At 46.5% G+C, this 13,227-nt stretch overlaps 1 protein-coding gene across 3 annotated transcripts in view; it reads left to right on the top strand.

Moving 5' to 3' along the window:
- ATP8B1 (ATPase phospholipid transporting 8B1) overlaps nt 1-13,227 on the top strand; it is a 557,465-nt gene that overhangs the window by 520,576 nt on the left and 23,662 nt on the right. For all 3 annotated transcript variants that reach the window (XM_078674864.1, XM_078674865.1, XM_078674863.1), the window contains exons 25-26: nt 408-653; nt 6,087-6,225. In XM_078674864.1, the coding sequence (XP_078530990.1) occupies nt 408-653; nt 6,087-6,225 (385 nt within the window). The remainder of the gene's footprint in view (nt 1-407; nt 654-6,086; nt 6,226-13,227) is intronic.

The raw sequence follows: 13,227 nt of genomic DNA, 5'->3' as shown, positions 1-13,227 counted from the left end.
TGATAAACGTATTCAGAAAGCAACATATACACACAAGTCTTTTAGTTGGACAACATGTAGTTAGCTGTTATCCGTCAATAGTACTGAGAGAACTCCTTGGGCGTGAACATGCATTTTATAAATACAACGGTTACATTGTTATATATTTTTTGTATTCGTATTGGAGTTTAATTTTGAATCCTGTCATTAAGCTAATTATAAATTTATTTTACGCTGTCCAACTTTTTTCATTATGCTTCTCATACCTTAAAGTTTCTAAATATCCTATGATGCCTTGGAAGTTTAGCATTTTACAAATAATTGTGTCAACTTAGGCCGGAGCTCGAGACCAAAATTAGTTATATTGTGTGCTGTACAAATCTTCTTTACATGCAGGCCTTTAATTGAAATTCTTCTTCTTCTCCAAGGATGTGAGTGACAAACTAAGCCTTCTCTTCCCGCGGCTTTACATCCCTGGGCAAAAGGATCTGCTGTTTAATTACAAGAAATTCTTCGTAAGTCTGTTCCATGGGATTGTCTCTTCACTGATAATCTTCTTCATACCATATGGGGCATTCCTGCAAACCATGGGTCAGGATGGCGAGGCACCCTCCGATTACCAGTCTTTTGCCGTTACAACAGCCACTGCTCTTATTATCATTGTAAATCTACAGGCAAGTATTAGTAATCTTGAATACCTGTTGTTTGCAAAATTATTGTTCTTTTGACTAATAAAATGAGGGTTGATGAATGTTTGTTTACATATAATTAGTGGCTTCACTCGAGTTCCTTTTGCAGGTCATGTGCAAGGGCACCAAGTACACTCTGCACTCCCAACGGTTGCATGCTTAGTTTAGGGACTATATAGATCCGTGAGACCGTCCGCATTAGTGAACTTTTATATGCAGCTCAGAAAAGGATGTATTGAACCCCTTTATTATGTGCGTGTGAAATTGAAATGGCAATGCTTTGAGTACCTTAGGAAAAAACTCAGTGATTATATTATAATCCATTAATCCGCTGTTAATAGTATGCATAAGCATTGTGCCTTAACTAAAAATTCTGTTCTTTTTTCCTAACTTATTTTCTGGGGGTTTTGCCTCAAATCTGGGCCTTATTGGCCTACTTACTTCTACAAAACATTATGGAAAATCCTGTGAACAGTTAGAACACATGAACCTGTGCATTTCTACCCAACCCCCTCGCCCCATCAATTCATTAACGATGCCCCTGAGGAGATGTAACACCATTCCCCATCTCAGTCTCCTGTGATATACAACCACATTATCTTATTTCAACATCTAGTTGAGAGTGCATAATGTGAACAGGGGCCAAGACTATACCCCTGTAATCCACAAACGTATCCATATCTTCCGATGTTTTTGTGGGCAGCCCCTACCCTGGAACAGTTCCACCTTCCAGCCCATACAGTGATAAATCCCTCTCTTCTGTGCCCTCACTGATGGTAGTGTGATCGCTTTCCACAGCTTAGCGATCTCTTCGCAAGTGTAAGGCCTTAAAAATAACCAGTGTCTTTTGTAGCGGTTTCCCCCTATACTTTCTGTGCTATGTAGTAGAATTCATTTGGGGTCTAGTGGAATATCCCATGTAAGAACCTCCCTAAGAGAGGGCGACCCCCCTCGCCAGAAGCCTGACCATGTCACACAGCTCCAAACCGTACGAAGGAAGGTACCTCCTCGGCCTCACAACGAAGACAGACCGGGGAACCAATAAGTCCTATATGCCACTGACCGCTCCTAGTATGATAAACTCTGTGTGGGTATTTCAACTGGAAAAGATGGAGCCAGTAAGACACTGCTGCTCCCTGAGGGGCTTCTAAGGCTTCAGCCCAGTCATCCTCATCTATATTTTCAATATTCTCTCTCCATGGCGCCCTAAGGGCTGGTAGTGTATTCAAGCTATTTGTAACCAGGGATTGATAAATCTTACTAATCTTGTGGTTATCGAGATCCCCCAATAATAATTGTCCTCTAACGGGCTAAACTCTGGCAAGTCCTGGAGGTCTCGCAGGTAAGGCGATATGGCATGCTACGGCTGTAAGTATTTATAAAACTGGCTACATGCAGCTAATATTCGATTTACATTTCCTGAAATGAATTAAACACTGTGCATTGCATGATATCACCTAGCGTGGAAATGCCTACGGCGTCGCATTTTTTAAATCCCCTCAACTGGGCCTCCTGACAGAGGTAAGTGCCCTGCCATAGCAGTGTCTCTTGCATAGGTGTCCCCCAACATTCCATCCTACGGAGGGCTCTTCTCCATATGGTAATCACTTCATAGCCGGGGAGGAGAGTTGTGGGGAGCAGCGCTGTCATGTCCCTCCCCCAGTATATAAATGCGAACACAGAGTTATCGCCCATCATTCTCTGGTTTTGACTAGATCCTCACCACCAATCAATCTGTAGGTGAGAGGCCGCATAGTAGGATTGAACATCTGCAGCCGCAATGCCCCCACAGTATGTGGACTGAAAACCAGTCTGGAGACCTATATATGATGCTCAAAAAGATGACTCAGAACTGCAATGACCTGTCATAATGACGATTGCGGGATAGCATAGGGGTGGTTCTAAAGTTAGATGCACTCTTCAACCCTAAAATCCCGCAACTCCCGGTGTATGTCGTCCTGGGCCTTCCCAGCCCCATTACATTCCCCTTGAAGAGCATGAGAGGGCGACAGATGGGGTTAGCACTGGGTGCAGCTTTACAGAATATCTTGATGCATTGGGGGACAAATACTCCTCCTAAGTATGTGGGTTTGCTCCATCGAATATGGCACATCATTGGGATGGAACACATTTCTGCCACACTGAGCGGCTCGGCTGCAACATTCCAGAAAGTATGGAGTCAATTTTTAAAAGTGCTCCTAGCAGAATCCAATTAAATCACTCAGCCAAATATCTGAGGGTGTTGCGACTCTCCGACCTGGGGACAGAGCTGCAACCTTCTTTAACTGTATGAGGAAAGCTGTCTCTATGGTGAGACAAGATCTGGACAGTAAGGGGCCAAGGGATATCGGACGGGTTGGGGGGGTCCGTTTTTGGTTTCATATGAAAGGTGGTATCCTCTACACTGCAATGTTCTCCTTGCCTTGACATTAACACGAATGTACAATATTATCTGCGAGCAACATGCCCTTTTTACGTTGCACAAATGTATGTATGGCACATTCTTCTGCATCTCACCGCCAACGTTGTTGGAATGTTTTCTGTTTTTAAAAATGCTAATAAAAACATTTAACCATAAAGTTGGCATACCATACGATGCAAGGATACCATTTTGAAAATAGCCAGTCTACCTAACTAGGACAGTGGCAGCGGTGATCAGGCCTTCACCTCCTCCTTAACACGCCACAGTAATAGGGCCATATTTTGGGTCCACAAAACCATCTGGGCCGGAGAGACTAACATCTCCAAATACTTAAACCCATGAGTAGCTAGTGCGAAGCCCGATGCCCGCTCCATGTCTCCAGCAGCCACACCTATGGGAAATAACACAGACTTCCCTGCGTCCATTTATATCCTGGAGGCGTCATCAAAAACCTGCATAATTTGTAAAATAAGGGGCCCGAGGTCACCGGGTCCATAAGGAAGAATAAAACATAGTCCCCATACAAGGCGATCCTGCCAGACAGCCCTACAGACCATTCACATCCCTGGACCTGGGCTTAAATTCTGACCCAGGCAGCCCAGGTCTCCATGGCCAGCGCAAACAGAAAGGGAGACAGCCCTGTCTGGTATCCCAACATATCTGAAAGGGAGCAGAAACCACGCCCGCCACCTGGACTGAATCAGCAAGGTCAATATATAATAGCCAGACGTTTGAAAGTAACCTTAGTCCTAGATTGATGAGCTTCAGTAACTCGAAGAGGTAGCTCCAGCTAACGGAGTCAAAGGGCTTGTCTATGTTGGCGAGAAGTATTCCGACTGGCTGCCCTAATCAGTCGGCCAGAGCGTTGTGGATGCATCTACATTTTAAGACCCTATGCACTATCCATAAAAGTATGATAGGCAAAGGCCCAAAATATCTGGCCAATATCTTCCTGCCCTGTGCCCCTGGACGTACCCTTCGTTCCGGCAACCAGCAGCTTTTGCAGGTGCCCAGAATAAAAAGGTCCAGACAAGGAGGGCGAGCTCTGGCCCATCTTGGACCAAAGCTCTGGAACTCCCTACCTTCTGAGATGAGAATACTTACCAACCATCTGACCTTCCGTAAGGTCTTAAAAACGTACCTATTCCCCAGCAATTGATCCCTCTCTGCTTATATGTACTACCCTTATTCATCTGAGGATATTCTTACTGGCAAAGCGCGGAGATACCCCTTCGGGGGTCTATTCAGGCGCTATAGAAGAATATAAAATAAATAAAATAAATCTAATATTGTGACATGTAGCCCGGTCAGGCACAAAGCTGGCCTGATCAGAGTGGACCAGGTTAGGCATATGTTTTATTAGCCTATTGGCCAAAGTCTTAGCTAAAGGTTTTACTTCAATATTCAGAAGAGAAATCTTGCGGTAGGATGAGTGTACGTCTGGCGGATGACCTGCCTTAAGTAACCCAGCAATTTCAGCATGACACCTATCTGGTGGAAACCGTGACTCACCAAGCGCAGTATGTATCACCCCAACAAATGTTTCCCTAGTTGTGGAATATGTTTTAATAAACTCACCCGGGAAGTAATTGGGCCCCTAGGCCTTTCCAGGCTGCTGCTTTCCCAGAGCCACCAATTAATTCATCCTCCGTGATCAACTCATCCAACCATACTCTGGCAGCAACAGGTAGAGACCTGGTAGGGCGAGCCTGAATGAAATCGATTATGTAGTCTATTTCTACCACATCTTGTTGGGCGTACCACTCCCTGAAGTACTCATCAAAACTTTGTGCCACAGCCCTGGGGCCCAACATCAGCCACCACCCGATGCATTCTGTATCACTGGTACCAGGGGATGGACACGCATGCGGCCTGGCAAGTCGATGCAGCATCTTACTTAATTTGACCCCCAATTGATATATGTGGCTCTGTGAAGCCTGCCATGCTTGTTTAGCATTGTTTAGTAGCAGTTGGTGATATTGCTGTTGGATCAGGCCTAGTTGCCACTGTACCAACTCACCCTCCCGCACACTGCCACATTTTTTAAATGTATGCATTTGCACCTCGAGTTTGTGAATGAGGATTCAACGCCTTCATTCTTCAATGCAAAAACTGATCACCCCTCATCCCCAGAGGGTTGGTTTCATAGCCTCCCATTATATTGTTTTGCAGGACACACCTCTGTATTAAGGGAGAAATATTCTGTAATGGATCGGTACAAAAGTGCCCTATATGCCCGGTTCCGAAGATGCCAGGGCAAGATATGCCATCGAAAAGGCAGACACTCCGAACCCATGTGGAGCTTAAGGACACCCTGGGAATTGTCGGAAAGCCCTCTGGGCAATATATCGACCTCAGATAGTCTGTGTGTGAATACAGCGGGTATCGGCAAGTGCACCTTTTGAGTGGAGACTGTGGCCTGTTATCAGCCATCAAAGTATCATTAGTTGCTTTTAAATATTTTTAGATTTAGTATTTAAGGTTTTTATTAAGACTGTATTTAAAATGTTGAGTGCCATGATTCACTGTGCGAGATATCACGCAAAATTTCAAACTAATGTTAAGGTTAGACCTCCAACACGTAAGTGATGCAACTCAAATTTTGAAATGTGACAAACTTAATTTCCTTTCCTGTTGATGTCCTACTTAGCATCCAGTATGAATGTGGTTGAAAAGTCTACTGCTGATATGCTTTGTCGGGTACACACTGCACTTTTGAAAATGTTCAAATTTTGAAGGCTCACACATAATTTCCATGGGGTTCAAGAACCACTGGTATATCGTGTAACTGGTTTGGAGCGCCCCTGACTGTGTTACAATATGAGTAATGTGGGAACCACAACTGAAAGATTCACTACACCAAAACATTTCAATTTCTAGATTTTTCGGTTTGTGATTTTTAATGATTGTACTGTGAGTTGATTTGAATTCAGATATATTCATAAAGATATTAACTGGCTAACTTTCTTCTTACCATCATATTCCTTTATCAACAGATTGGCTTGGATACATCATACTGGACATTCGTAAATGCGTTCTCTGTGTTCGGAAGCATTGCCATTTACTTTGGCATTATGTTTGACCTTCATAGTGCAGGAATACATGTTCTCTTCCCATCCATGTTTATTTTCACAGGTGCGTATGTGATGCAAAAACCTGCAAGATTACACTTTAGAAACCCAAATAGAAGATTTAAATGTCTTTCTGTAACTTGGTTAATCTCTTGTGTGTCACTCCAAGTTTGTGGTTCATTTCTTGACTTGTTTGAAAACATAACCATTGCTGGTTCAGAGATCCGAACATTTGGAGTTCAGGGTTGTCAATATTCTCATGCAATGATGTGTTAAACACATCTATAAAAACATCTGCTTGCATGAGAGCCATTTTGAGGGGCTTCAAGTAGACCTCAATGCACCTATTAAAACAAAAGCTCCTTCAAAAACCCATACTGTCAACCTTGTGAAGAGGTTAATGTACATGCTTAGGTCTGTTCTATAGTAGATGTAGAGCTCCAGCATTGTCTAGATGAAGGTCCTTTGATTTTGAGTAGGATTTCCAATCAGACTAAGAATGGACAGCAGTATGGAAGGAGTGGGTTGACTCGGGGAAGGTTGCAAAAATGTCACCTCCTCTGAACAGTGAGTATTAGCAGCTTTGTATTTGCGTCCTCTTTGAAACATAAACAAAGACTGCTTGAGAATACGTTAAGTTCCCTGCTATGGACAGACCATATCACTCTGAAATTTAAGGGGTCTTTCCTGTTAGTCAACACTTTAGTGGATACTTATTTGAACTTTAATTGCCTTAACAATGTTTGTTGATAGATGACTTATTTGTCAAATGGCAGATTTTAATTAACAAGCAAAAACAATGTTCAAATAAATGACATACTTATGATGAGGGGCACAGACTTACTCATACAATCCTGTTTTTTATCTGCCTATATTTGAAGGAAGTATAGGCTACTTAATGCTGGGCATAGGACTATCCATTAAAGTCTTAAATGCTTGAAAAATACTGTTCTGCATGTAAGAATACACTACAATACATTTCTAGAGCGTACAGCTACCTCACACAGGCTTCTCGGCGCTAACGGTAAAGATAACCCACAACATCCTAGAGAAAACCCTGGAGCACTTTTATCATAGATATATTGTCCCTTGCCACTTGTTGCTGGTTCCAATATGATGAGCAGCACCCTTAGGAGCCCATTAAAGGTGACATTTCTACCCGAGTGTCAGATTGGAAATAACCAATTGCAAGTCTGCATTGCAGCAATTTAGTTACAAAAAAGGTAGATCAAATGCAGGCTTATAGGCCTAAATCGAAAACCTGCGAAAGGGTATACCATCCCCTTAAGAATACAGGCGCTTCTGTGAATAAGAGCACTTGAGGTTTAATTCCTTTTTTTATTTTGTTTTACAAATTTCGTTGATCTCTAAAGTCTTTTCACGGTCACTCAGCATCTTTTAAACCAACATAAGAAAAGTGATGTTTTTTCTCTATAATCTGCATCACTTTCTAGTCAGAATGCCTTCTCTATTTAAAAGTGCCCTCATGTGGAAGAAAAAAAGGCAGTCACAGACCCACCCAAGGTCTGTGTGTAGCATGCTTCATAGCCTTCACATCTTGGTACATAATGTGACACTTGCCTTGAAATCCCTAAAATTACAATCAAAAACCGGGAGGGTATAAGGGCATGAGGGAAGTAAAAAAGAAAAGGACTGAAGCTTCGCCACATGCACCTTCTGGAAGTAAGATGGCTCCTGAAACGGACTCCAAAGGACAGAAGGCAGAGTGGTAAAAAATACCGTTGGCATCACCACTTAACGTTGCTCAAAATAGATGTCAAAGCTAGGAGCGTCAAGGGTATTGGAGCCATCCTGCTTACGATCGAAGGTGGGGTCAATACATTTTGGCAGTATTTATTTATTTATGTATTTGTATAGTGCAACTAATACCTGAAGGCGTCTAGGCACTGACCTCCTTGTCTCCATCTGCCATGAGTCATCAAAAGAGAGAAAAAAAAATGATTACATATTAGGGGACTGAAATAGCCAGGTGTTTAGGCTTTTCCTGAAAGATATTAGGTCGGATGAGTTTTTCAGTGGAGGTGGCAATTGATTCCACAGTCTGGTGGTGTTGTAAAAAAAGCTTTTCCCTCCCCAGTTGGCCAGACGCGCCTTAGGTACCTCTACCAGCCGGAGGGACGCCGACCGCAGCATTCTTGAGGGAGTGTACCAACAGAAGTGGTCGATAAAATAAGCAGGACCTTGCTTGTGCAGCGCTCTGAAGGCAATGCAAAGGACCTTAAACTTGATTCCATTGTCCACCTGGAGCCAGTGGAGGGAATTTATGGCCGCCGTTGCGGACGCATATTTTGGAAGTTTGAAAAGCAGGCGAGCAGCGGAATTCTGCAAGACCTGCACTTTGGTAAGAAGGGTTTTGTTTAAACCAGTCTGGAGGCTGTTGCAGTAGTCCAGCCTAGACAACACTAGAGCCGAGACCACTGTTTTCTGAAGGTCAGACAGTATAAAACAGAGGATTTTTCCTAGGATTTTTAAGATGAACCATATGGACGATTTGATTGAATTCACATGATTAGAAAAAGAGTTGTGTCGATGAGAACTCTCAGATTCCTGGCCTTGCCAACTGGCATGGGCAGAGGGCCAAGTTCTCTGGGCCACCTGTCGGAGGACCAATGGGAAACATCCCTGCCAAAAAGAAGACACACCGTTTTATTGGAGTTCAGTTTGAGGCAGATCTGTCTCGTACAGGCATAAAAGTTGCGGATGGTGCTTCGAGGGTCCTCTAAGATGGACACTATAATCTGCGTGTCATCGGGTTATGACACTAAAGTGAAACCGAAGGAATTGATAAGCCTGGCCAGGGGAGCTACATACAGGTTAAAAAGGGTTGGGCTGAGGGAGGAGCCCTGTGGAAGCCCGCAGGGAAGAGTAAAGCTCTACGACCTTGCACCATCCATTTCTACAAATAATTCACGGTTAGAGAGGAAGGATTTGAGCAATTGTAGGTCGGTGCCGGCAATGCCTATTTCTTGAAGGCGGCGTAAAAGGAGACCATGGTACATCGTATCGAACGCTGCTGATAGATCAAGAAGGATCAGTGCAGCCATGTCTCCTTTATCTACTGTGCGCCTAATTTCCTCTGTGGCTATGTATAATACAAGCTCCATACTATGGCCCCCACGAAACCATACTGAAAGGGGTGCAGGATATTATTTTCATTGATAAACCTAGTAAGTTCTTGATTCAAATATTTATCGAGGACCTTTGCTGGCAGTGGTAGACGCGCAGTAGAGACCAAAGACATTGGTGGCCTATGGATGGGATGTTGTTGCTGCCAAAAGCACATCGATCAGAGCAAACGGAATCGATTCACATTTACAAAGACTCCATTGCTATCAAAAAGACAATGACAAACAGATTTATCTCATTCATCTTCTACATTGACGTTGAGAAAATCTAGAATGAAGATATCTCCCTTGTGTGAGAAAGTATCCTCTTTCTGCATGGTTACCCCCACTCTTTGCTGAACTGCTGACGTGCTTTGACTGAGTGTGCCTTGGGCTCCTGCCAATCAGGTACCCAGGGCCTATGTTTTTTCCCCAAAACTGCATTGAAAACAAAACCCAATTGGCATCCCTGGCCACAGGTCAGCCCCTGGTAAATGTTACCACAGGTACCCAGGGCACTGTGACCTCGGAAGACCTCTAAGGGCTGCAGCACTTATTGTGCCTCCTTAGAGGCCCTGTACCATTACACTCACACACTGCCTTTGTAGGCGGCGTGTTTTGGTGCTGCAAAAAGTGAAGAGTTGACATGGCACACATCCCTGTGTGCCCTGCCTACAACCAACTGCCCTGCCATTGACAGTCCCCCCTCTAGCTGGGTGCACTATACCAGTGGTGAGGGTACAGGTGTATGAGCCCTGAACCAGTACAGTGTCTAAGTCCATTCTTAGACATTGTAAGTGCAGGGCTGCCATTAAGAGTATATGGTGCTGGGATTCTGTCATTACGAACTCCACACCCCCATAATGGCACACTGAAAACTGAGAAGTTTGGTGTCAACATTTTCAGCACATTAAGCCCACACTGATGCCAGTGTGGGGTTTAATGACAAATGCACACAGGTAGCATCCTAGAGATGCCCCTGAAAAACGACCTACCTTTAGTGTCCAGGCTGAGTGGTTGCTTTCAGCTGCCACCACCAGACATGTTTCTGGACCCCTGAGTTGAGAGCCTGCTGCTTTTGGGAGGTCTGAAACAATGCACATCTTGGGACGAGGTGCCAAGCCTCCTCCCCCAGGATGGGCAGGGTCCCCCAAGGGGTAGCTTCAATCAATCAGGGATTTATAAAGCGCGTTACTCACCTGTGAGGGTCTCAAGGCGCTGGGGGGGAGGGGAGTGCAGCCCTGGTTTTGTCATGAAGCTAAGCCTTGAGGTTCTTCCTGACGGTGTCCAGGGTATAGGAGTGTCTGATGTTAACTGGGAGCGCGTTCCAGGTCTTAGCTGCGACATAGGAGAAGGCTCTTCCGCCTGCTCTGTTTCAGAGAATGCGGGGGGTCTCTGCCAGGGCGAGGTCGGTGGAGCGGAGGTTCCTTTTGGGTACGTGGAAGGAGACTTTCTTGTTGAGTTATTTGGGTCTGATGCTGTGGAGGGATTTGTAGGCGTGGGTGAGTAGTTTGAAGGTTACTCTCTTCTCAACGGGGAGCCAGTGGAGGTCTCATAGGTGTTGGGTCATGTGTGTGTGCCGTGCGGTCCCGAGGATGAGTCTACCTGCAGAGGTCTGGATGGTTTGGAGCTTGTGTAGGAGAGTTCTGTTGATTCTGGCGTAGAGGGGTTTGCCTTAATCCAGTCTGCTAGTTATGAGTGCGTGGGTGGCAGTCTTTTGGCATTCGGCAGGGTATCCATTTGAAGGTCTTGCGGAGGCAGTTGAAACTGGTGGATGTGACAGAGTTGATCTGGTGGGTCATGGTGAGGGAGGAGTCTAGGATGATGCTGATGCTCCATGCGTGGTCTGTCAGGGTGGGTGGGCTCCCGAGGGCGGAGGGCCACCAGGTGTTGTCGCAGGCGGAGGTGGAGGGTCTAAGGATGAGGACCTCAGTCTTGTCCGAGTTGAGCTTCAGGCAGCTATTTTTCATCCAGGCTGCGACATCCTTCATTCCTTCCTGGAAGCAGAGTCTGGGGTCTTGGGGTTCAACATGAGGGAAGGATGAGCTGGGTATCATTGGCGTATGTTATTATGCTGAGCCCATGCTGTCTGACGATGGTGGAGAGGGGTCCACGTAGATTTTGAATAGCGTGTGGCTGAGTGATGAACCTTGGGGTACTCCGCAGATCATCTCTGTGGGCTCAGAGGAAGGGAGGGAGTCTGATCCTCTGGGTTTTGCAGGAGAGAAATGATTGGACCCAGTTGAGGGCAGTTCCTTGTAGCCCAGCATCGTGAAGTCTGGTTGTGAGAGTGCTGCGGAGAGGTCTAGTAGGATGAGGGCAGCGGTGTGGCCCTGGTCGAGTAGCATGCGGATGTGATCAGTGGCGACGAGGAGGGCCGTCTAATTGCTGTGGTTGCTGCGGAATCCGGACTGGGAGGAGTCTAGAATGGAGTTCTCTTTGATGAAGACGGTCAGCTGAGCGTTTACGAGTCTCTCCGTGACCTTGGCCGTGAAGGGGAGGAGAGAGATGGGCCGGTAGTTTTTCAGGTACGTTGGGTCGGCTGTGGGTTTCTTGAGGAGGGGTTTGACCTCCGCCTGCTTCCAGTCATCTGGGAAGAAGCCGGCTTTGAAGGAGGCGTTGATGGTCCTTCCTACTTCGGGTGCAATGGTGGCGGCACTGTGGTAGATGTGCGGTGGCCAGGGATCCTTGGGGGCACCTAAGTGGGTGGTCTTTATGGTCGCTGTGGTCTGTTCAACGGTGGCCGGATGCTAAGTTGTGATGGTTGGCTCGTTGTCGGTGGAGGGGAGGGGAATGGAGTCCGACGTCTGTTTGCTGAAGTTGTCGTTGAGGGCCTTGACTTTCAGATGGAAGTAGGAGCTGATCTTGTTGAAGAGGTCCTGGGACGGTGTGACGTCCGTGGCTTCGCTGGGGGGTTTGATGAGTTGCTGTACGATGTTGCAAAGTCCTTTAGTGTTGGTTGCATTGGTGTGGATTTGGTTCTTGATGAAGGTTCTCTTGGTGACTCTTCTGTGTTGGTGGTATTCCCTCAGGGCGCTCCGGTAGTTGTTCAGGTCTTCCGTGGTTTTCTGGTTCCGCCAGGTTTTCTCGAGGCATCTGCAGGAGCGCCTGGCTTTTTGGAGTTCTGTGGTGAACCAGGCGGCCTTCAGGGGGTGTTTTTTTGATGGGGTGGCGAAGGGGTGCAAGCTTGTCGGTGCAGCTGGAGATCCAGCGGTGGAGTTCATTGGCTGTGGAGTTGGCGTTGCTCATGGCTCAGGGGGGGTGTAGGAGGAGGGTGGTGTTGAGGTGTTCCTCTGTGATATTGCTCCAGTTCCTTCATGGCCGGCGGGGTCGGGTTTGGGTGCGGTTGTGGTGTTGAAGGTGACGTGTACTCAGTGGTGGTACTTCCAGAGGGTGCGTGGTGTGGCTGAAGTGGATATTTGTCCCTCCTGCGAATATGGGGTCGAGGGTATGTTCTGCTCGGAGAGGATGGGGTGATGACGAGCTGCTTCAGTCCGAGGTTGTCAAGGAGGGTGATGGAGTCGGGTAGCTGAGGTGGAAGTTCAGGCTTCCGAGAAGGATGTAGTCCGTAGAGGTGATGGCTTGGGGTACGGCGAGGTCGGCAATTGTGTTTGTGTACTGGGTGTGAGGTTCCAGGGGGGGTATGTCAGCGAGGGTGCCGTGTAGTGTGGTCTGGGGTTGGTCTGAATCTGGATGTGGAGGTGTTCTGTGTTGGAGTGGGGGTCGCTTGTGCTGGCAGAGGAAGGTCTTGTGTGCAATGGCGAGTCCTCCTGGGCGGTGGGGGTGGTCCTTTCTCTGGAACTTGTATCCGTTGGGGATGGAGGTGGCGTTGTCATCGCCGGAGGTGGTGTCGGTCTAGGTTTCAGTGAAGAAGGCGACGTTGGGCGAGAGGGTGTTGATCAGGTCCCAGATCTCTACGGCATGTCTGTGTAGGGAGCATA

This window comes from Lissotriton helveticus, chromosome 2_1, assembly GCF_964261635.1.
Source record: "Lissotriton helveticus chromosome 2_1, aLisHel1.1, whole genome shotgun sequence".
Lineage (NCBI taxonomy): Eukaryota > Metazoa > Chordata > Amphibia > Caudata > Salamandridae > Lissotriton > Lissotriton helveticus.
The sequence above is the reverse complement of the archived record's forward strand: the minus strand, read 5'-3'. Positions and strand labels throughout refer to the sequence as shown.